The 24,016-nt window shown below is 41.8% G+C and overlaps 1 protein-coding gene across 1 annotated transcript in view; it reads left to right on the top strand.

The window, feature by feature from the left end:
• The first annotated feature begins 359 nt into the window (after window positions 1-359).
• LOC120057802 (receptor activity-modifying protein 1-like) overlaps window positions 360-24,016 on the top strand; it is a 29,399-nt gene continuing 5,742 nt past the window's right edge. The window contains exons 1-2 of the mRNA XM_039006268.1: window positions 360-417; window positions 5,296-5,431. Coding sequence (XP_038862196.1) covers window positions 360-417; window positions 5,296-5,431 — 194 coding nt within the window. The remainder of the gene's footprint in view (window positions 418-5,295; window positions 5,432-24,016) is intronic.

Genomic DNA, 24,016 nt, shown 5'->3' on the forward strand with positions numbered 1-24,016 from the left:
TCCTCTTCAGGTTCAGGTTACACATTCTAAGCACCCGGGTCTCTGTGCACCTTACTGCAATGTCCAGGTCCTATTCTCCCTGGGCAGCCTCAGGGTGATGTAGAGTCAGGACACACTGACAGTCAGACAACTTCTGCATAAAGTAGGTGCAGGCTGTTGTTACTGTGGGTAATATTACCTTACTCTAAGCCTACACTCTATCCCTATCATCATACCAGTGTTAGAAACCCCCTAAGGACTAAAGAGTGATATACGTTCTGGTAGCTTTAAAGCCATCCAGACTTGTGTTAAATGGTATTCCGAATTCCCCTAAAAACACTTCACAATCACACAGAAGGGGACAGGAAGGGTTGGTGACCATGGTTGGGGTAGAGGACAGGTACAGAGAGAAGCTCTTTATCAATCAGAGGACCAGAGGTTAGTAGGCAGTGCATAGGAATGATGGTTCATTAACTAAAGCCTAACATCAAATCTGGATTGCCTTGGTCTCCTCCTGAGAGGAGCTCTCCTTTATCTCCGTGCTTCTACACCTGTATTGCTTGCTGTTTGGGGTTTTAGGCTGGGTTTCTGTACAGCACTTTGTGACATCAGCTGATGTAAGAAGGGCTTTATAAATGAGTTTGATTGATTGATGTACACAGCTGTGGACATTGGAAGTTGAACTACTTATGGACAGGGAATGTTCACTGAAAATGTTTGAAGTGCTCTGACTTTTCCTCTTCTCTTAGTGCAGGAGATTCTTTCCGGTGATACAGGAAATGTTTTCCAAGCTGCTGAAAGGCAGGCAAAATTCACTTGACAATCTAAGTTTGTGCTTTGCCAACATCCACCAAATGTTTGTATTTCAACAACACGTGTCATCCCCATCAATTAGTAAAGGCAACCATATTGGACAGACGGGGTTGATTGTGAATTCATGTTTACGTATGAAGCTTATCTGCCACCAAACTGATAACAGCGCAGGACATTTTCCTTGAAGAGACTGAATAGAAATGAACAAGGTTGGCTATGATAAGAAGTTTTATTCCAAAAACTTTTCTTCTACTCTAATCTTTTGTGTATGAGTGAATCAAATGTTCTTTGCTTCGTTGCTCCTCCGTTTCTTCTTTCTCCAATCTCTCCTCAAGCCTCTCACAAATCTCAGATTGGATTTTTTATGAGAAAAAATATTTTCCTGTTTACATTTTTATTTCGTGCATCCTCCCATGGCAAAGTACCAACACAGATAAAATGCAAGAAGCGTAGCACTCAATAGTTTTGATCAATTCTGGGGCCTCTATATGCGGTGCGCATACTGAAGCCTTTGAGTATGCAATACGCTTTGAAGACATCAAAAGGTCTGGGTCAGAGGAAGAGGATGGATGAGATTTGATATTTGTTGCCAGATACAGATTTAACATACTCCTTATTCACCGATTTCTGAGTCTTACACTACACTACAGTGTAAGTTAGCTGCCAGCAGGGTCTGTTCTTATATAAAAGAGCAATCCATCCATCTTTCTGTTCGTCTTAATAGTGAGAGGTGAAGAAAGAAGACCTTTTGTCTCTCTCATGGCCATGCCTTCCACAGACAGATGTTCGATGTGTTCTTACAGATGTGTTCTTTCAATCTTGTAGTGAATTCAAGGTTTAAAAAGGCTTCTAAAGTTTGTAATTTCCACTTTAAAATGTCAGACTTTATTTGCCCTAACAAAAAATGTATCAACCCTGAAAAAATTCCATTAATTATAATCCACTTAAAAATTGAAGTTGTATGTTGCTGCAGAATGATTTTCCTGCTGTAGAAAACTGACTTAAATTAAAATCCTACATCTGTAGAACACTGTTCTTCCTAGAACATCCATTCAGTGAGTTCACTTTGTCATTATCGGGTAATGTGTGTAGATGGGTGGAGAAAAAAAAATATTTCATCCATTTTGAATTCAGGCTATAACACAACAACATGTGGAATAAGTCAAGGGGTGTGAAGACTTTCTGAAAGCCCTGTAGCTAGAGACAGGTAGAGATGGAGAGAGGGAGGAAGGGCGAGAGCAAGAGAGAGAGGAAGGGCGAGATGGGGGGAAGAAGACAGAGGGAGAGAGAGAAGAAATATATGTGATAATAGAGTTGGCTGGCGAGTCAAACCGTCAAAAGCCATTTGAAAAGGTAATCCCATTCTGTCAGAGTTAATTAGATAAGTCTGTTGTTCGCTCTCTCCACTCTTACTCTCCCTCAATTTTTCTTTCTTATTCCTGTCTTCTGTACAGACTATGCTATACCAGCTCCGCACAGCTCCTCTGTACCTCCATCTTCTGTCAATGCTTTTCACCATTAGCTGCAGGAATTTAAAGGAACAAATTTGTATGCAGTGTAGTTCACACAAAATGTACTTATTCGCTTAGTTGTCATGTACTGAATAAAAATCTAAAGTTCAATGTGTTTCCATCGCATTTTGTGTTAAATAGCAAATGTGTCTACTCTGGTCTTGGCACGTGCTCTCTAGCCAACAGCTCGCAGATACAGTGCGGGTAGGCTATGCGGGTAGGCTAGTTTACATGATGAGATTATTATCGATAAGAGTAAAAATATATTTTATTTGTCAAACGGCAGTCCAGTATTGATCAGCATGTCACCAGAATCAGACCCTCAATATTTATTGGAAAGGAGCTTCAAGATTACCGTGCACTTTCACCACCCTGTGATGTTCAACATAAATTATTTCATCTGTAGCCTAATAAACTGCATGGTTTCCCGAGTCGTAGTGGGAGGACCGCACAGCATATCATCGTGTGAATCCAAGTTTACTTTGATATGATGGTTATTATATTAATATTTGCTCATCAAGGCATTTCCAAAATGAATTTTACTTACAGTACCAGTCAAAAGTTTGGACACACCTATTCATTCAAGGGTTTTTCTTTATTTTTCTACCATTTTCTACATTGTAGAATAGTAGTGAAGACATCAAAACTATGAAATAACACATATGGAATCATGTAGTAACCAAAAAAGTGTTAAACAAATGTTATATTTGAGATTCTTCAAAGTAGCCACCTTTTGCCTTGATGACAGCCTTGCACACTCTTGGCATTAACCTAAGGGAGAAAGCGAGAGACAAAGTCTTCTGTGAACTGGCCAGCTAACAGTGTCATGAAGGAGTACTTGGGACACCTAATAAATATTTTTAGCCAAAATCCATCTTTTTGCCCTATGATTCCTCCCTTTGTTTCTACTTCTCTCAGATGTTCAGTTTGGGCTGACCCTGAACTGGCCAATTTGTAAATTCCTCCCCTACTTCCTCCCCTTCTGTACTCCCTGTTCACCCACAACTGCGAGGCCAAGCATGACCCAACACCATCATTAAGTTTGCTGACGACACAACAGTGGTTGGCCTGATCACCAACAACAATGAGACAGCCTATATGGAGGAGGTCAGAGACCTGGCAGTGTGGTGCCAGGACAACAACTTCTCCCTCAACGTGAGCAAGACAAAGGAGATTATCGTGGATTACAGGAAAAGGAGGGTCGAACAGGACCCCATTAACATTGGGCTGTAGTCGAGTGGGTCGAGAGTTTCAAGTTCCTTGGTGTCCACATCACCAACAAACTATCATGGTCCAAACACACCAAGACAGTTGTGAAGAGGGCACAACAACACCTTTTCCCCCTCAGGAGACTGAAAAGATTTGGCATGGGTCCTCAGATCCTCCAAAAGTTCTACAGCTGCACCATCGAGAGCATCCTGACCGGTTGCATCACCGCCTGCAATGGAAACTGCTCGGCATCCGACCGTAAGGCGCTACAGAGGGTAGTGCGTACGGCACAGTACATCACTGGGGCAAAGTTTCCTGCCATCCAGGACCTCTATTCTAGGCTGTGTCAGAGGAAGGCCCAAAGAATTGTCAAAGACTCCAGCTACCCAAGTCATAGACTATTCTCTCTACTACCGCACGGCAAGCGGTACAGGAGCTCCAAGTCTAGGACCAAAAGGCTCCTTAACAGCATCTACCTCCAAGCCATAAGACTGTTGAACAATTAATCAAACAGACAACCAGACTATTTTCATTGACCCCCCTTTGTTTTTACACTGCTGCTACTCACTGTTTATTATCTATGCATAGTCACTTTACACCTACCTAAATGTACAAATTACTTCTACTAACCTGTACCCCTGCACATTGACTTGATACCGGTACCCCCTGTAGCCTCGTTATTGTTATGTAATCTTATTGTGTTACTTTTTATTTTATTTTTCACTTTAGTTTATTTAGCAAATATTTTATTAACTCTATTTCTTGAACTGCATTGTTGGTTAAGGGCTTGTAAGTAAGCATTTCACATTTCACAGCACTGTTGTATTCGGGCGCATGTGACAAATACATTTGATCTGATTTGATATCTCTAACACAGAGTTATTTTCTCAGCTCTGAGCCCTGGGGCAGTAAGGCTCTGTGATGCTCTGCTCCTTGGAGTTGAGAGCGTGTTTGTGCCCTTTTAACAGTTTAAAGCAATCTCACAGTCCAGTCAGCCTTGTCAAACAGCGAGAAACTGCTACCACATGGTGTAGTGTAGACAGCACTTAGAAAGCCTCTCAAAGCCAGAGAATTTTCTACAGGAACTCCAGGTATGAGGTTTTAACCTGTCAGCACTGTGTCAGTTGAGATCTTTCCAGAGCTCTGTTGGATCTCAGAGATAAAATGTTAAGCAGTATCCTCTATTTAATATAGAACTGTTAGATCCCCATACCTCTGCTCATCAATGTGAAACATCTGTGAATGAGAGCTACACTGGCTCAGACCCGTACCATGTGATTATCCCCAGGCTATTGAGTTGGAAGTCTATGGCGTGAGACTACCATGTAGTTAAAGATTTAAAAAAAACAAGACATTTATCTGAGTCTCTACAGTACATCTCTGTTCTAACCCTCTGTCCTCTCTCTCTCTCTGTTCCCTCAGTGGGTTATGCTGTGTTGGTCTACAGTACATCTCTGTTCTAACCCTCTGTCCTCTCTCTCTCTCTGTTCCCTCAGTGGGTTATGCTGTGTTGGTCTACAGTACATCTCTGTTCTAACCCTCTGTCCTCTCTCTCTCTCTGTTCCCTCAGTGGGTTATGCTGTGTTGGTCTACAGTACATCTCTGTTCTAACCCTCTGTCCTCTCTCTCTCTCTGTTCCCTCAGTGGGTTATGCTGTGTTGGTCTACAGTACATCTCTGTTCTAACCCTCTGTCCTCTCTCTCTCTCTGTTCCCTCAGTGGGTTATGCTGTGTTGGTCTACAGTACATCTCTGTTCTGACCCTGTCCTCTCTCTACTCCCCAGCATGCCAGTCTGTGTCGGTGATGGCGTGCAGCGGGACCTATGAGTACGTCATCGAGGAGTTCTGTCTGGGGAAATTCAGACTGGACATGAAGGAACTGGACCAGCATCACTGGTGCAGCTGGGAGGATACAGTGGAGTGAGTATTCTATGTAGCACTAATGTAGTATCTTAGTAGTATTCTATATAGCACCTATGAAGTATTCTCATATTCTACAGATGTAGGATCTTCACTTGATCACCCTGTTGCAGGAGAATTTTCCTGCAATGCAGGAAATGTCAAACTTGTAGTGTATTTTAGTTTTTAAAAGGCTTCTGAAGTTTGCAATTTCCACTCTGAAATGTTAGATTTGCTTTTCCCTTACGAAAAATGTATCAACCCAACAAAAATGTTCATTAATTATAATCCCCACAATAATTCACATTTCCTGTTGCTGCAGGATTATCTTCCTGCTGTAACAAACTGGCTCAAATTAAAATCTTACATCTGTATAGCATTCTATGTAATGTAGCACCTCCATGTCATTAACATTACAGTCACTCTTCAACTGGTAGGGAGGTAATAGGGATATGTAACGTTTATTTAATCAGTGTGTGCACAAACCTTTGGCCTGGCAATACTTGCAATTTGAATATGCTGGCGATAGGTTTTCACTTTTTCCGCTCTCACCCTCTCTTGGCTTCTTATGAGCATATCATTAAACTCTTGGAGGTTGACCAAAATGAATCCAAATGTAACAGGCCCAGCTAGTCCCACAGGCTGTTAACTCTAGGAGTAGCATCTTAAATGTCGACTGGGGCTGGGTCCCAAATGGCACCCTATTTCTATTTACCGGGGTACCACATAGTATGCTAGTATATACCACTACGTGGTCATCAGTCCAGTCTAATGTCCTCCCACCAGGAACCAGGAATGCTGGGTTGACAGGGTGTTTGTTGCCTGTTTGTCTGCCCCCATTGCTAGGGTTTTGTTTTTCCTCTCTGGCTGTAATGTTAGTCTGGATTTGTCAATCGGAGGCTTGTGGAAGGTGACACTGGTGTCCCAGCTGTCAGAGCAGTGCCAGGACACTCAGCCCTTTCCTGTCATCGACAGAACAGTCACCTATCCCCCTCCACCCTGCCACAGGGAGGGACAGTCTGTGTACTTACATAAAAATCACTCTTCGCTATTAAACTTCCTCTATCTTTCATTCTCAACATCCCTCCGTCGTGGCTGGAAATGTTGATTTCTCACGAGGGGAATTATCTCTAAAGGTGTTTGTTTTTCCAAATGATTTGTGAATGGCTGCACTGACACAGTGCTCTGGGGATATGCAGCTTAGAGAGTATCTCATATGGAACAGCTAAGCAACATCCCCAGTTCAGTTACTTGTTTTGGACATGCACACCAGAACAGTACCATTGTCTGTAGTAAGGCAAGTCAGACCACCCAGTGTTCACCACAGGAACGATGGGGAGCAGTCTCCTGATCCAGATGCAGTAAGGGCTACAGTAACCTTTCACTGTCCATATCACATCTTGGCAGGCCCTTTTATATTTATTATTTTAGTTAAATCTAGAGTCAGGTTCTGGCTTAGTGGGGGAGATAAACCCACATTGGGTAAGGAAATAAACCAGTTTCAACAGTATTTGTGTATGTTTTCAGGGCAACGAAGACCCCCTGGTGTGTGTTCTGATGTACGCAGGGAGAAATGACCCCTGTCAATGCCTCTCAGTTTCAAACCGACATATTGATTCTCTGATTCGCTTATAGAATCGTGAGCTCACAGACACGTTCATTCCTGTCTTTCTGCAGACATAATTAAGACATAATTAAGACATAATTAAAAGTTTGTTCTGTTTAGCAGCGTGTGTGTGTGTGTGTGTGTGTGTGTGTGTGTGTGTGTGTGTGTGTGTGTGTGTGTGTGTGTGTGTGTGTGTGTGTGTGTGTGTGTGTGCGTGCGTGCGTGCGCGTCCACCCCCCTACACCAGAGTTGACCTTGATAGTGATGGCATGTTAATGTTGTATTATGTTAGCGTTACCAACACTGCTGTAGAACAAACACAAGAGAGCAGGGTGAAAGGCACAAATCAAATCAAATATTATTTTTCACATTCGCCGAATACAACAGGTGTTGAAATGCTTACAAGTCCTTAACCAACAATGCAGATTTAATTTTAAGTTATGAATAAACAAATTAGGAACATTTGAGCAGTCTTGATACAAAATTTTGAACAGAAATGCAATGATTCAATGGATCAGTCTAAAACCTTGCACATACACTGCTGCCATCTAGTGGCCACAATCTAAATTGCACTTGGGCTGGAATAATATATTATGACCTTTCTCTTACATTTCTCAAAGATGATGGTACAAAAAAATACAAAAGAACGGTTGGCTTTTTCTTCTATTATCTTTTACCAGATCTATTGTGTTATATTCTCCTACATTCCTTTCACATTTCCACAAACTTCAAAGTAATTTCCTTTCAAATGGTACGAAGAATATGCATATCCTTGCTTCAGGGCCTGAGCTACAGGCAGCTCGATTTGGGTATGTCATTTTAGGTGAAAATTGAAAAAAAGGGGCGGTTCCTTGTTAAGACAAATAAGTGTTAAAACCTTTTCTCAATAGGGGGTGCTGTTGGCACTTTGTAATAATTTCGTTCCCAAATTAAACTGCCTCGTACTCAATTCTTGCTCGTACAATATGCATATTATTATTAATATTGGATAGAAAACACTCTCTAGTTTCTAAAACCGTTTGAATTATATCTGTGAGTAAAACAGAACTGGAGTTAGAGCAATTTTCCTATGAGGATGTGAGAATGCTGAATTCTGCTGGCTGTTCTGAGATCCGTTTATAAATCTGCCTGTCTTCTATTGGTTGAGATGCACTGCATACACTTCCCCTGGATGTCAGCGAATAGTGAGAATTGAAATGGTGTTTCTAGGCAGATCTGAGAGGTTATAAATGGCCTGGGAACGTGGGGTCCGGCCTTTGTTCACTTCGCGCTGACGCAGGAAGGACCTCTGGCTATCGTTATAGAAAGCTCCCAATATAGCTCTTAGATATATCCGGCTCTGTTTTTTATTCGATATAGGTGTTAAAGACATCATAATGTTGTTATATTAAACCGAGTTATATCAGTTTATATCGGTATATTGCGATTTTCGGATGTTTATTAGTGCTGCGTTATAGTGAGTTGGACACGTCTTTGCCACATGGCTAATGTTTACTGCTAATTCCAACGTTGAAGACTACATTCTACAACCAAGCAACGATTCTTTTGGACTAAGGACACCTTGCCCAAGATTCTGATGGGAGTTCATCAAAAAGTAAGAACTATATATGATGTTAATTCGTTGTTCTGTTGAAAAATGTATAACTCATATTCTGCCATTAATCTAGGTGCGGTCTCGCTTTAACGCACGCTGTATGTTGTAGTAACGTTAATTTTAAAAATCTAACACAGCGATTGCATTAAGAACTAATGTATCTTTCATTTGCTGTCCAACCTGTATTTTTTAGTCAAGTTTATGATTAGTTATCGATTAGAATAGGTGTCTCTCCCAAGATTTCTCCCGACATTTTGTTTGCATTTTGGCTACTATTCATATTGTATAACCACGATTTGTGCCGCTAAATATGCACATTTTCGAACAAACTCTATATGTATTGTGTAATATGATGTTATAGGACTGTCATCTGAAGAAGTTTGAGAAGGTTAGTTATCGCTATTTTTGGCTTGAATCAATGCTGTTGTGTGGTTGGCTATTGTAGTAAGCTAATATAATGCTATATTGTGTTTTCGCTGTATAACACTTAAAAAATCTGAAATATTGGCTGGATTCACAAGATCTTTGTCTTTCATTTGCTGTACGCTGTGTATTTTTCAGAAATGTTTTATGATGAGTATTTAGGTAATTCACGTTGCTCTCTGTAGTTATTCTAGTCGCTTTGGTGAGAGTTGTGATGGTGGCTGCAATGGTAAACTATGATTTATACCTGAAATATGCACATTTTTCTAACAAAACATATGCTATACAATAAATATGTTATCAGACTGTCATCTGATGAAGTTGTTTCTTGGTTAGTGGCTATTTATATCTTTATTTGGTCGAATTTGTGATAGCTACCTATGCAGGAAAAAAATGGTGGAGTAAAAAAAGTGGTGTCTTTTGCTAACGTGGTTAGCTAATAGATTTACATATTGTGTCTTCCCTGTAAAACCTTTTAAAAATCAGAAATGATGGCTGGATTCACAAGATGTGTATCTTTCATCTGGTGTCTTGGACTTGTGATTTAATGATATTTAGATGCTAGTATTTACTTGTGACGCTATGCTAGGCTATGCTAGTCAGCTTTTTTACTGATGGGGGTGCTCCCGGATCCGGGATTGGGAGGAAGTAGAAGTTCAGAAAGTATTTACTAAAATAAAGAAAGAAAGAAAAAAGAAAATAGAAAAATAACAAATAATTAAAGAGCAGCAATAAAATAACAGTAACGAGGCTATATACAGGGGGTACCGGTACAGAGTCAATATGCAGGAGTACAGTTTAGTCGAGGTAATTGAGGTAATATGTATATGTAGGTAGAGGTAAAGTGACTATGCATACAAATAGTCCGGGTGGCCATTTGATTAGCTGTTCCAGGAGTCTCCGCCTTATCTCAGTTCACTGGTCACGATAACAACACCCACCTGTAGCACACGCTCCAGCAGGTATATCTCACTGATCATCCCCAAATCAACACCTCATTTGGCTGCCTTTCCTTCCAGTTCTCTGCTGCCTGTGACTGGAACGAATTGAAAAAATTGCTGAAGTTGGAGACTTATTTCCCTCACCAACTTTAAACATCTGCTATCTGAGCAGCTAACCGATCGCTGCAGCTGTACATAGTCCATCTGTAAATAGCCCACCCAATTTACCTACCTCATCCCCATACTGTTTTTATTTATTTACTTTTCTGCTCTTTTGCACACCAGTATCTCTACTTGCACATGATCATCTGATGATTTATCACTCCAGTGTTAATCTGCTAAATTGTAATTATTCGCTCTTATGGCCTATTTATTGCCTACCTCCTCATGCCTTTTGCACACAATGTATATAGACTCTTTTTCCCCCTACTGTGTTATTGACTTGTTTATTGTTTACTCCATGTGTAACTCTGTGTTGTTGTCTGTTCACACTGCTATGCTTTATCTTGGCCAGGTCGCAGTTGTAAATGAGAACTTGTTCTCAACTAGCCTACCTGGTAAATAAAGGTGAAATATAGAAATAAAAATAAAATAAATTATGGCTTGGAGGTAGAAGCTGTTAAGAGCCTGGCACTAGACTAGGTGCTCCGGTACTGCTTGCCATGTGGTAGCAGAGTGAACAGTCTACGACTAGTGTGGCTGCAGTCTTTGGCCATTTTTAGGGCCTTCCTCTGACACCGCCTGGTGTAGAGGTCCTGGATAGCAAGAAGCTTGGCCCCAGTAATGTACTGGGCTGTACGCACTATCCGCTGTAGTGCCTTGCAGTCGGAGGCCGAGAAGTTACCATACCAGGCAGTGATGCAACCAGTCAGAATGCTCTTGATGGTGCAGCTGTAGAACTTTTGGAGGATCTGAGGACCCATGCCAAATAGGCGTTGTCGTGCCCTATTCACGACTGTCTTGGTGTGTTTGGACAATGATAGTTCGTTGGTGATGTGGACACCAAGGAACTTAAAGCTCTCAACCTGCTCCACTACAGTCCCGTCGATGAGAATGGGGGCATGCTCGGCACTCCTTTTCCTGTAGTCCACGATCATCTCTTTTGTCTTCCTCACGTTGACGGAGAGGTTGTTATCCTGGCACCACACTGCCAGGTCTCTGACCTCCTCCCTATTGGCTGTCTCATCGTTGTCGATGATCAGGCCTACCACTGTTGTGTCGTCGCCAAACTTAATGATGGTGTTGGAGTCGTGCTTGGCCATGCAGTCATGGGTGAACAGGGAGTACAGGAGGGGACTAAGCACGCACCCCTGAGGGGCCCTCGTGTTGAGGATCAACGTGGCAGATGTGTTCTTACCTACCCTTACCACCTGGGGGCGGCCCATCAGGAAGTCCAGGATCCAGTTGCAGAGTGAGGTGTTTAGTCCCAGGGTCCTTAGCTTAGTGATGAGCTTTGAGGGCACTATGGTGTTGACCGCTGAGCTGTAGTCAATGAATAGCATTCTCACTTAGGTTTTCCTTTTGTCCAGGTGGGAAAGGGCAGTGTGGAGTGCAATAGATATTGTATCATCTGTGGATCTGTTGGGGCGGTATGCAAATTGGATTGGGTATAGAGTTTCTGGGATAATGGTGTTGATGTGAGCCATGACCAGCCTTTTAAAGCACCTCATGGCTACAGATGTGAGTGCTACGGGTCAGTATTCATTTAGAAAGGTTACCTTGGTGTTCTTGGGCACAGGGACTATGGTGGTCTGCTTGAAACATGTTGGTATTACAGACTCGGTCAGGGAGAGGTGGAAAATGTCAGTGAAGACACTTGCCAGTTGGTCAGCGCATGCTCGGAGTACACGTCCCGGTAATCCATCTGGCCCTGCGGCCTTGTGAATGTTGACTTGTTTAAAGGTCTTACTCACATCGGCTACGGAGACAGTGATCACACAGTCGTCCAGAACAGCTGGTGCTCTCATGCATGCTTCAGTGTTGCTTGCCTCAAAGTGTGCGTAGAAATAATTTAGCTCGTCTGGTATGCTTGTGTTACTGGGCAGCTCGTGGCTGTGCTTCCTTTTGTAGTCCATAATAGTTTGTACGCCCTGCCACATCCAACGAGAGTTTGAGCCGGTGTAGTAGCCTCCTTAGTGATGATATATCTTTGTTGTAAAAATGTTATTTAATTTCCTCAAAACTTTGACAGGCATATACTGATCTCATTTTATGATCTTGTAAAAAAGGAATGTCCATACAATTTTTTCCCCATACAGTAACGTAATACAGTATTTTGCCTAATCTATTCTATATTTAAAAACATTGTCATGGTATTTTAACATACAATAGGTGTTATGCTCAGACTGGCAAAAGCAGTAGGGAAAGCAACAAGCCACAAAGCCTGTGTGACTATAAACAGATTCCCAAATAGTAGCCTTTTACACTCCCACCCCATTTCCAAACTATGTTTATACATTCTCCTCTCATCAACAGTGTGACCAAAAAGGGCTATTATAAATGAGTAGTTAGTGTGTCATGCCTGGCCTGTCTGTGTGTGGTCCTTTGAGGTGAGGTGGTTATGCTTGGCTTGGGTTCTAGTCCCACTTGGTCTCTCAGCCGTGAAAGGACTCATTAAAGTATGCATAGCCCACCGGCTGCCTCAGCTCCTCCATAATATACACTGCACTGTTTTCAGGACAGTCAACCTGTCACTGTTCTGAGTGGACTGCCTAGCAGGTTTAGTTAGCACTGGTGACTTAGCATAGACTGTCAAACCCCTTAGCAAACCTGCACCAATGTAACTTGACGATTGAGCCTCAGACACAGAACTTCACTTGTTGTGAGAATTTAGAGAGCAGGCAAGATGTGATCCTTTTCTAGGTTGTAGTGTTTCTGCAGTCTCAGTCCCAACAATAGACTGTGAAACCCATTCACTATCACAGAAAAACAAATCTATCAGAGGGCTGCACACCACTCCACTAGCAACATTTTAGAGACAACCCGCTGGCCACTGTGTAGAATACTTCACACATTCTGCAGTCTAGCAGCAAGCATAGAGCTGCACTGCTCTAAAGGTCCCATCGCGTGTGAACTACATGGGGCCACGTTACCTGCCCCAGGCCTGAGCTCTGTAGACTCCACTCCGTCTTCTCTTGGCAGGTGGCATCTCTCTCTCTCTTTCTCTTAGCACGCTATGATGACCAATCGGCTAAATCTCCCTCTGCTGTTAAATCAAAAACCTGCAGGACCATAGCATCAGGGTGGTTGACATGATGTAGAGAGCGAGAGGTGAGGATAGGACAGCGTTAAGCGCCCACGCTCTGTGTCACACTTAAAAAATGGTCTAAATTTGCTGTGTGTTACAGGACCCACAAATAGCAAAAGTAGTGCATTTTTTATCTTGACCCAGCCTCCCTTGATATCAAAGTTTGGTCTTTATTCCTGAGGTAGAGGATGTGTTCTATGGCCATCTGAGAATTAGGTAACCTACACGTGTGGTCAAAAAACACAATAATTTAACTAACGAACGGGCGGACGGGCGGATGGACTATCTAACTAACTAACTTAGATATTTTCCTTGATCCACTCTTCCCTTTCCTTCTCACTCTCTCCATTCAGGTCTAAGTTCATGTTTTATATAGTTTATGATCTACTCTCTGTGATCAGTCTGTTGAACGCTGTGGCAGTCGGTCATGCCTGTTTGGGAATCATTCATGATGTAGACATGCCTGTATGAGTGTACTGGCCAATAAGCTTCATCATATCCGCACTAAATCTTATGACCTCAGGTGTTTGGAAATAACTGCGGTTCTTGAACCACTATGATTGCATCGCTAATTACACTGTAATCAGAGGAATTGGACTGTGTTTTTACATAGCTCTCCAGATGGCTGCTAGCCAGAGACTTAGCCTAATGCTCTAAAATAAGGCGGCCATGAGGTTTGTTCTGTGTCTGCGTCCCAAATGGCACCCTATTCCCTATATAGTGCAATGCTTTTGACTAGGGCCATATGCACTATATAGGGAATAGGGTGCCATTTGCAGCTCTTAATCCAAGCAACTCTTTCTCTGTGCTCTCCTGATCAATAGCCAGAATGTTCACCTTGGAACCTAATGTTTCCACTGGATTTTCGTTCAGGGAGAGAAGGTAAAGTCGGATGCTATTGCTAGGGATATCAGATACTTGTCTCGTCTGTCTCCCCATCCCCTGCCTGCCTTTAGTTGAAATCAGTCAGTTTGGTTTGGCTGGAGGAGCATCTCCGTCCGGATCTGAAGGCTCAGCTTCGATCACCCTGTTTTTGGTTGAAGGATCACCCTGTTTTTTTTTGGGGGGGGGGGGGGGGGGGCATTTTGTGACAGTTGAGGGAATCATTTATAAACCTTTATACCATGGCATTGTTGAATACTCATTTCTGATTGGCTTGAAGGAAGGGTATTCTAGAGCCTGCATTATTTAAGTGATAATGCCAGAGAACCCGGTGTTTGGAGGATATATTGGCATGGGTGTTGCCAAACCGTGTTGCCAAATGCTTCAAGAGCATTATCACTTCGATACAATGTGTTACCAAAATCAACATAATCAAATAATGATTGACATATTTTCATTAAAAACATTATTTTGATTAATCTATTCATACTATTTCATCCTTCCACAAGATATAATACCCAAGCCAGTTGGTCGTTCGTTCTATCGGTTCGGTTGTCAGAGACGTGACTCAGTCGTTCAGTCTTTTTGTTCCGTATCTATGGACGTGTCCTAGTCGTTTGTTCTAAATGTTCCATTGCATACTGGCAGGCAACGTTCTTATCCCTTGCTTGCTAGCTAGCCAACTATGGCTAATTTAACATTGCCTCAAAAAGTGCAGCCAGAATAACAGCAAAGTAGCTGCATTTGCATTTGTTTAAGCTGTTTTCTGCTGACATTTATTTGGATACATCCATAACAATGAGCTAGTGAGGCGCGATTTCGCCTGGCATAGAAAATGCGCTCACTCGTCAGGACACTGTTGTTCAGAGGAGCTAGCCAACAACACAGCTAACACAATCACTTCAAACTGAAGCTGGAAACACTGCAAACTAGCTGTACTTTGTTTCGTTTGACCTTTTTTCAATTGACATTTCTTTGTAGATATTCATAAAAATTATGCCAGCTGATTCATGATTTCGACGGGCTGAGAAACGCTGCCTGCCTGCCTGACTGACTTCTAACATGTTCATTACTATGGGACAGCTGGAGATCGAATTTGAATATTGAAACAATGCTGCAAACGTCGGAGAGACAGACAGCAAGGTTTATACAAATCTATGCTGTTGAAAACTAAATGTCAGTCTAAAAGAAATGTGAGATAATGTCTACATGCTTTTAATAATGGATATTAAGTTTATAAATTGCCTGGCTGGGCTGATGAGACAGGGGATTGCACAGTCAGATGGAACAGAGTAAATATGCATTTTAACGTCATAGATTTAGCCAATGGTAACGTGTGGAATAGACACCGGCTGGAATGCATTTTTAACGCATCAGCATTCAGGAGTACACCCACCTGTTGTATAATTCTCTATAACGCACAGTATATTTGCACGGTAGAATTCAATGGCTATGGCTCATTCATACATGTTTTAAGTTTGAGCTGCTTTTGAAAGCAAAAGTCGAATTGAAACCATTGTTGAATTCGATTTTCATAATAGCAAGCTAGGACGATGATTTGGTTAGCTAAACTAGCAAGTCTGTTTGGTTACCAAGGCAACTACTGTCCCTATCTAGTAAACGTTCTAGCTACTTCAGTGGATGTTGAACACGTTTCTAGCGGCAAATTTGTTCAATTATAGACATGGTATAAAATGGATAATCAACTCGTGGCTCTATGCGTTCTCTGGAAAATAATGCAACTCTGTGGAAGGTTAGTAATGGGGAACAGAGGAGTAAAAGTCCTTAAACTGTTCTTTTTTTCTTGCTTTTTTCATGAATTTGTATGTACATATTCTTCCTATTGCAGTGCATTTTTTTCCATTCAAATATTTGTGAAAAACAGACAATAAAGAAATATCTAATCAACTCTATTCTGGCAATATAGAATGTTGAACAACCTTGAGATACAAAATGTGCATGTTTGAGATACACAGGTTGTGTGTAGGTCTGCACAGATCAACAGATATTTACAATGCCTGGAGAAACATCCTATCAAGTACCACAATAATCATATATTTTATGTATCACTATATATCCACCCCCCACATGCTATCTAGTAAACGTTCTAGCTACTTCAATGGATGTTGAACACGTTTCTAGCGGCAAAGAGGGCCCAAATGCTTCCGACCGTTGTTGTGGAGAGCTTCTAAGGAAAAAGGGAGAGGCTTGCAAGCCGAAGAACACCATCCCAACCTTGAGCACGGGGGTGGCAGCATCATGTTGTGGGGGTGCTTTGCTGCAGCAGGGACTGGTGCACTTCACAAAATAGATGGCATCATGAAGCAGGAAAATCAAGTGGATATATTGAAGCAACATCTCAAGACATCAGTCAGGAAGTTAAAGCTTGGTCGCAAATGGGTCTTCCAAATGGACATTTGTGGCAATATGGCTTAAGGACAACAAATTCAAGGTATTGGAGTGGCCATCACAAAGCTCTAACCTCAATCCCATAGAAAATGTGTGTGCAAAACTGAAAAAGCATGTGCGAGCAAGGATGCCTACAAACCTGACTCTGTTACACCAGCTCTGTCAGGAGGAATTGGCCAAAATTCACCCAACATATTGTGGGAAGCTTGTGGAAGGCTACTCAAAACGTTTGACCCAAATTAAACAATTTAAAGGCAATGCTACCAAATAATAATTGAGTGTATGTAAACTTCTGACCCACTGGGAATGTGATGAAAGACATAAAAGCTGTCATGCAATCTATGCGTAGTGGGTGCAGAGACAGGCGCAGGAAGCAGAGGGTAAAGAACAATGTTTTATTCCGGCGCAGGGGAAAATGGTCACGCCAAAACACCAGGCGCAAATAACAAGACCGGCCCAAAACCAGGACCCAACCAGTCCGGAGGAAAAAAACAAAGGAAATCGCACAACCACAAACACGAACAGAGGAAAAATAAGCACGCACAAAGAGCAGGCGGGCATACCGGCTTAAATAGCCCAACTAAAACCTAAACAAGAAACAGGTGTAACCAATAAGACAAAAACAACAGAAAAGGGAAAAAGGGATCGGTGGCAGCTAGTAGACCGGTGACGACGACCGCCGAGCGCCACCCGAACAGGAAGAGGAGCCACCTTCGGTGGGAGTCGTGACAAAAGCTGAAATAAAAAATCATTCTCTCTACTATTATTCTGATATTTCACGTTCTTAAAATAAAGTGATGATCCTAACTGACCTAAGATAGGGAATTTTTACTAGGATTAAATGTCAGGAATTGTGAAAAACTGAGTTTAAATGTATTTGGCTAAGGTGTATATAAACTTCCTACTTCAACTGTAAATCAAGCAACAGGGCTAAGTAGGCTACCCATTGGACTGAACCACAAAGTCAGGATTGCAGTTCAAATGGCTGGTTCTCAAATCTATGAAGTGTCAAAATGTACACTACACAAAAGTTGTTTATGAATAATAAATATTGTCAATTAACCACATTTTGTCTTACCCATTCTGATGGTGGTGTCATCCTTTGTCCACGCTTTTGTTAATTTGGGGAGAAGGAATGCAGCTGCGATCAGCTCAGGGTCTTGAAACATGTGGCTGAAGAGCTTCTTCAGTCCCAATTGTAGCACACCCAGAGGCTTACAGTACTTCAGGGACAACTTGATTCAGTCAAGTTTTGTGATCAGCAGGTTGATAGTTGGAAGTAGCCACCCAATCTGGACATTGGTTTCAGCCTGCAGGATGTTGATGACCTTTACGACTGGGCTCATTGTGGCAACATACTCTGTGAGGAAGGCGAGTTCAGCTGGATTGAACCAGAGAAAAAAAAACACTAATAATAATAATGTGTTTCCTATCCTACAAAGGGGACCACTAACCATTTCACCTGATTTAACAACAGGTATCAATGAGTAGTTGACTAAATGATAGTGTATGGCTACAATATGTGAAACAGTTATTAGTCAACATATTTAGATGATATTCAAGACCTTACATTATGATAAAATAATACATAATCCTTACTTACATTGGAACCTTGAAGTCTGTGCAGAGAACTCTGACGGCCGCCTCTCTTTTTGTCTTTGACGATCCTCAGGAGTCTTTCTACAGCCATGAACCAGGAGTTCCACTTGTAGCATTCGGGCGCAGCAGCTGGAAGTCGCAAGCATCTTCAACGGTTTCGGCTGCAAGTGTGGATCTCCCGCGTTTGTTCCAAAGTGCTTGGCACTTGCCAAATGTTGAACAGGACACTTTTTTGTAAGCCTCACTGGATGTTGCTTTTAGGGAATTGCCTTTAGATACTAAGTTGAGTAAGTGGCAAGCACAACGCTGGTGCTTTGGCAGCTGGTACTCAAAACCATCACCTTCATTCAGGATCGTTGCCACATCAACAAACTTCACTTCTTCAATCTCCTCTTGTTCCTCTTCACCATCGTCCTGTCCTGGCTGAGCTGCTTCACCCCCACCACCCACTGCTTCGACTGCCTCGTTATTTTCATCTGCTCCATAAACTTGGAAAGCTTTCAAGAAGTTAGAGCCATTGTCTGTTATTGTTCTTACAATCGTACTCCGGATTTCAAACTTAGAATGGATGTCATTTAGGGCACCTGCCAACACATCAAAGGTGTGCGATCCTCTCAACTGTTTACAGGCCAGGGATGCAGAGCATATGTTGAGACTGTCAGGGTCTATCCAATGGGCTGTAACACCAATGAAACTCCATCTTCTTGCAGACCAGCAGTCGGTGGTGGTGGCGACGTGGTCAACTCCTCTCATAGCCTCAGTCACCTTCTTCTTCATTTCCTTGGATGCTTCATCAATCCTGGAGCGCAGTGTGGGCCTTGATATTATCTTTGAGTTAGGCTGCAGATCCTGCACAAACTCTCTGAATGGTTTTTGTTCTACAACAGCAAATGGTTGGAGACCTTGGACCACATACTTCACCACAGCTTTGCCAATGGATATTTGAGACACTGCCTTCAGTAATGTGCTCTGCTTGATGGTGGAGGGAGTGTCAGGGGCATCTTTTATCTTCAGTGTGTTTGCTGTCAGTTCTCCATACTTCATTTACTTCTTAAGATGGTGTACCTGCTTTCTCTGAAATAATAATAAAAGGAAAAGAAAGACAATAGTTACTTAGCTAGATAACTACCATCACCAAATACTTAAGGTATAGGATCCTAATTTTAAAGCTATAAGCAACATTAGTTAAGTGATAGTTTTTTTGTGAGCATTTAATATTACTATGAGAAAAAACAATGTTAATTGATTTAGCTAGTAGGTGACATCAATAGCTTAAGTCTACAGTAATTAACTAGGTAAGAAGAACAACTTTATCAACTAGCACATGGGGTGGCAGGTAGCCTAGTGGTTAGAACGTTTGACTAGTAACCGAAAGGTTGCAAGATCGAATCCCTGAGCTGACAAGGTAGAAATCTGTTGTTCTGTCCCTGAACAAGGCAGTTAACCCACTGTTCCTAGGCCGTCATTGAAAATAAGAATTTGTTCTTAACTGACTTGCCTAATTAAGGAAAAAAAAATACATAAAATGTCTAGCTAAACTAGTGGGTGTTAGCTAAAATGTGAAACCTAATGTTAGCTAACTTAGCTTGACATGGGGTGCTTAGAGAAAAAGGTATTTGGCTAGACTAACGTTAGCTGACACAAATGGGCCCAGATTTGGAATGTACTTTCAGCTAGGGGGCACTATTTTTATGTTTGGAAAAATAACGTTCCCAAGGTAAACGGACTATTTCTCAGGCCCAGATGCTAGAATGTGCATTTAATTGACAGATTAGGATAGAAAACACTTTAAAGTTTCCAAAACTGTCAAAATCTTGTCTGTGAGTATAACAGAACTGATTTTGTAGGCGAAAACCTGAGGAAATCCAACCCGGAGGTGCCTTTTATTTGGAAAAATCCCTGTTCCATTGCTTGCCCATCCTTCATTTAAAGGGGTATCAACCAGATTCCTTTTCCAATGGCTTTCTCAGGCTGTGACCAGGCTTTAGACATAGTTTCAAGCTTTTATTTTGAAAAATTAGCGAGATTTATCAAAACGCGTCAGGTGTCCTTTGATTAGTTCATGCGCGCGAGAGTTGTCGCTCGACATTTTCCTTCTCTGTAGTATTGAATAGTTTACCGTCCGGTTGAAATATTATTGATTATGTGTGTTAAAAACAACCTGAGGATTGATTATAAAAAACGTTTGACATGCTTCTACGAGCATTACGGATACTTTTTGGAATTTTTGTCTGCCCTTCAGGACCGGCACGAGCCTGTGGTTTTCTGAACATAACGTGCAAAGCAAATGGAGGTTTTTGGTTATAAAAATTATATTTATCGAACAAAAATAACATTTATTGTGTAACTGGGAGTCTCGTGAGTGCAAACATCCAAAGATCATCAAAGGTAAGCGATTAAATGTATTGCTTTTCTGACTTTCGTGACCAAGCTAATTTGCGGCTAACTGTTCTTACTGTTTTGTCTAGTGATTGATAAACTCACAAACGCTTGGATTGCTTTCGCTGTAAAGCATATTTTTTTAAATCTGACACGATAGGTGGATTAACAACAAGCTAAGCTGTGTTTTGGTATATTTCACTTGTGATTTCATGATTATAAATATATATATTTTTTTTTTTTTTTTGGCGCTCTGCAATTCAGCGGTTGTTTACGAAAATGATCCCGCTAAAGGGATCCGTGCGTCAAGAATTAACTCATGTCAGTTTAGTTAGATTGCGTTAGTTAACAAAGACTCTGAATCTGTGCACATTTTAGCCAGCTAAAGTAGGTAACGTTAGTTACTAAACTATTTAGGTATAGGATTAAGCAAACATGGGCTGGTTAGCTAATGTTAGATAGCATGCTAATATAAGTATCATTAGCTAGCATGCTAACGTTATTCTAGCTAGCTAGCAAGCTAACAGTAGGCCTACATCAATGTGTTTTTTTAGATTCGACGGCGAGTTCTTGAACGCTAGTATTTCCTGAACTTTTGGTAAACATAACAGACATTTCATCCGGTAGGATGAATCCTTCATTCAGAGAAAATAAAACATACAGCCAAGGGTGTTCGTCCTCATCAGGAGGTGGTGGTAGAGCGATTGAGTGGATGACTGTTTTGCATGTGACAGGTTCCTAGTCCTGGTGGGGGGAGGGGGGGGGGGTTTACACTTTAGGGCCCATGGATTTGCCCAAACATGTGAGGATTGGCTCAACTCTGCTTGCATGTCGTCGCCTGCTGCCTAGCAAAATAAGTTCACCCATCAGTGCATATTTCTACATCGTTACTTTACACAACTGAGTGTGCACGCGCGCACAGACACACACATGCACATTGCTCTACTCTACTAAAAAGGTTCTTTGGCTGTACCATAGAAGAACCATTTGAAGAAACCTTTTGGTTCCAGGTAGAACCCTCTTGGGTTCCATGTAGAGCCCTTTTTACAGATGGTTCTACATGGAACCCAAAAGGGTTCTGCCTGAAACCAAAAAAGGGTTCTACCTTGAGCCAAACATAATTCTCATATGGGGACAGCTGAAGAACCCTTTTGGAACCCTTTTTTCAAAGAGTGAAGGAATGAGGGAGCATCAGCAGCACCTCCTGCTTAGACTGAGAGTACTAACAGAGAATATTCCTTTAAGCTAACTCATGAGCCATACTGTCAAAGGATATATTTATTTTAAAAAGTACTTGTATTTCTGAATAATTCCATTGGCATTACAGTAACTGATTCCATAGGAAGTCTTTGGCATAATTTGCTTGGATCTATGTCAATGTGATCATATACAGAAGTATCTTTGAAGAGCTGGCACTAAGCAGCTGCAGGAGTATTCACTGCTATGCAGACCAGGCTCTGACCAGAACAGAGCAGAGCTGAAGAACTACAATGAATGCAGAACAGAACATGTGTAGAGCTTCCGCAGGTCAGCAGAACTTTTCTATGAACATATAGAACTTATAGATATTAGAAGTACAGGAGACAGTGGAGCTGGCTGTAGAAATATAGAACTGTTGAACTCTATAACTTTAGAAATTGAGATTAATGTTGCATAACTTTTGTACAGAGCTCTAGTGGAACTAGATAGGTGGGTTAGCTGTTGCTGCTCCACACATAGACAAGAGAGGGACAAAGCCAGGATACTGTTTCTCCCATCAACTGCTAAAGAGATACAGTGAGCTAACTTGATGAAACAGTTTGACAGAGCGGCCTGTTTGGGATACTGAGGTTTGCAAAGAGGACGAGGAGGAGAAGTAATTTGGCATTCTCTGTGCTGCTGCCTCCAAAGAGAGGAGTGTGGCAAACTTTGTGGTGAGTGGTGACACAAATCCATATAAGTTGTGACGCTGAATCAAATAAAGTGCTTTGAGAGGTGGCTTTGACGGGAGAAGACTCTCCTGTCATCACACAGTTCCAGTTGAACGACTGCACTCAAAGTACTTCAATACCACAGATAAAATAAAAAATTCAGGGTTGTGAAAAACCGGCTGTAAAAGATTTCCCCTTATCAACAGAAATGTCCATGTGCATATCAGAAGTATGTCAAAAACCAGGCCCAGATGATATCTCTGTTTCCTCTGACTTTTCTGTACAGTTGGTACGATATAGACTCAAACAAACGCTGAGGGAAGAACACTTCAGAAATGAAGAAGTTCATGCAGATGTTAGATGAAAGAAAATGAACATGGAAAAACTATTGACCTGCAAACTGTACTGAGTTGCAGGTACAAGGTGTTGTCGCCTCTTTCTAGTTGAGAGTAAGTGGAAGTATCTTGCTGCTAAGCTACAGTCACATCCCTCTGTGTGTTGACGTTAGTCCCTGTCCCTCCTTGTCCCTCCACCCAGTTATATTTAGTGGTGTTAAACCTTCCTGAAATTCAATCTGGTGGCAAAATGTGCTGTAGGATTTTCCCACCCCATGTCCATCTGAATGGAGAGAGTTGGAGCATATCCTGGACCTCCCTACTTTAGACACAGGAGAATCTAAACTGGTCACAGGGAATCTAAACTAGTTACTGTGCTGTCATGACTCTATTTCAACAGCTACACAGCTGAGGCTCACAAAGTCAGCATCGGCATGTTTCGAGGTTAAAAACGACGGTTGAAAAAGTTAGTTAGTAGCGCACACTACCGGTCAAAAGTTTAAGAATACCTACTCATTCAAGGGTTTTTCTTTATTTTTTACTATTTTCTACATTGTAGAATAATAGTGAAGACATCAACACTATCAAATAGCACATATGGAATCATGTAGTAACCAAAAAAGTGTTAAACAAATCAAAATATATTTTATATTTGAGATTCTTCAAATAGCCACCCTTTGCCTTAATGACAGCTTTGCACACTATTGCCATTCTCTCAACCAGCTTCACCTGGAATGCTTTTCCAACACTCTTGAAGGAGTTCCCACATATGCTGAGCACTTGTTGGCTGCTTTTCCATCACTCTGCGGTCCGGCTCATCCCAAACCATCCCAATTTGGTTGAGGTCGGGGGACTGTGGAGGCCAGAGCATCTGATGCAGCACTCCATCACTCTCCTTCTTGGTAAAATAGCCCTTACACAGCCTCGAGGTGTGTTGGGTGATTGTCCTGTTGAAAATCAAATGATAGTCCCACTAAGCCCAAACCAGATGGGATGGCGTATTGCTGCAGAATGCTGTGGGAGCCATGCTGGTTAAGTGTGCCTTGAATTCTAAACAAATCACAGACAGGGTCACCAGCAAAGCACCCCCACACCATAACACCTCGTCCTCCATGCTTTACGTGGGAAATACACAAATACAGAGATCATCCGTTCACCCACACCGCGTCTCACAAAGAGAATTTTGACTCCAGACAAAAGGACAAATTTAATGTCCATTGCTCATGTTTCTTGGCCCAAGCAAGTCTCTTCTTATTATTGGTGTCCTTTAGTAGTGGTGTC

This window comes from Salvelinus namaycush, chromosome 13, assembly GCF_016432855.1.
Source record: "Salvelinus namaycush isolate Seneca chromosome 13, SaNama_1.0, whole genome shotgun sequence".
NCBI lineage: Eukaryota > Metazoa > Chordata > Actinopteri > Salmoniformes > Salmonidae > Salvelinus > Salvelinus namaycush.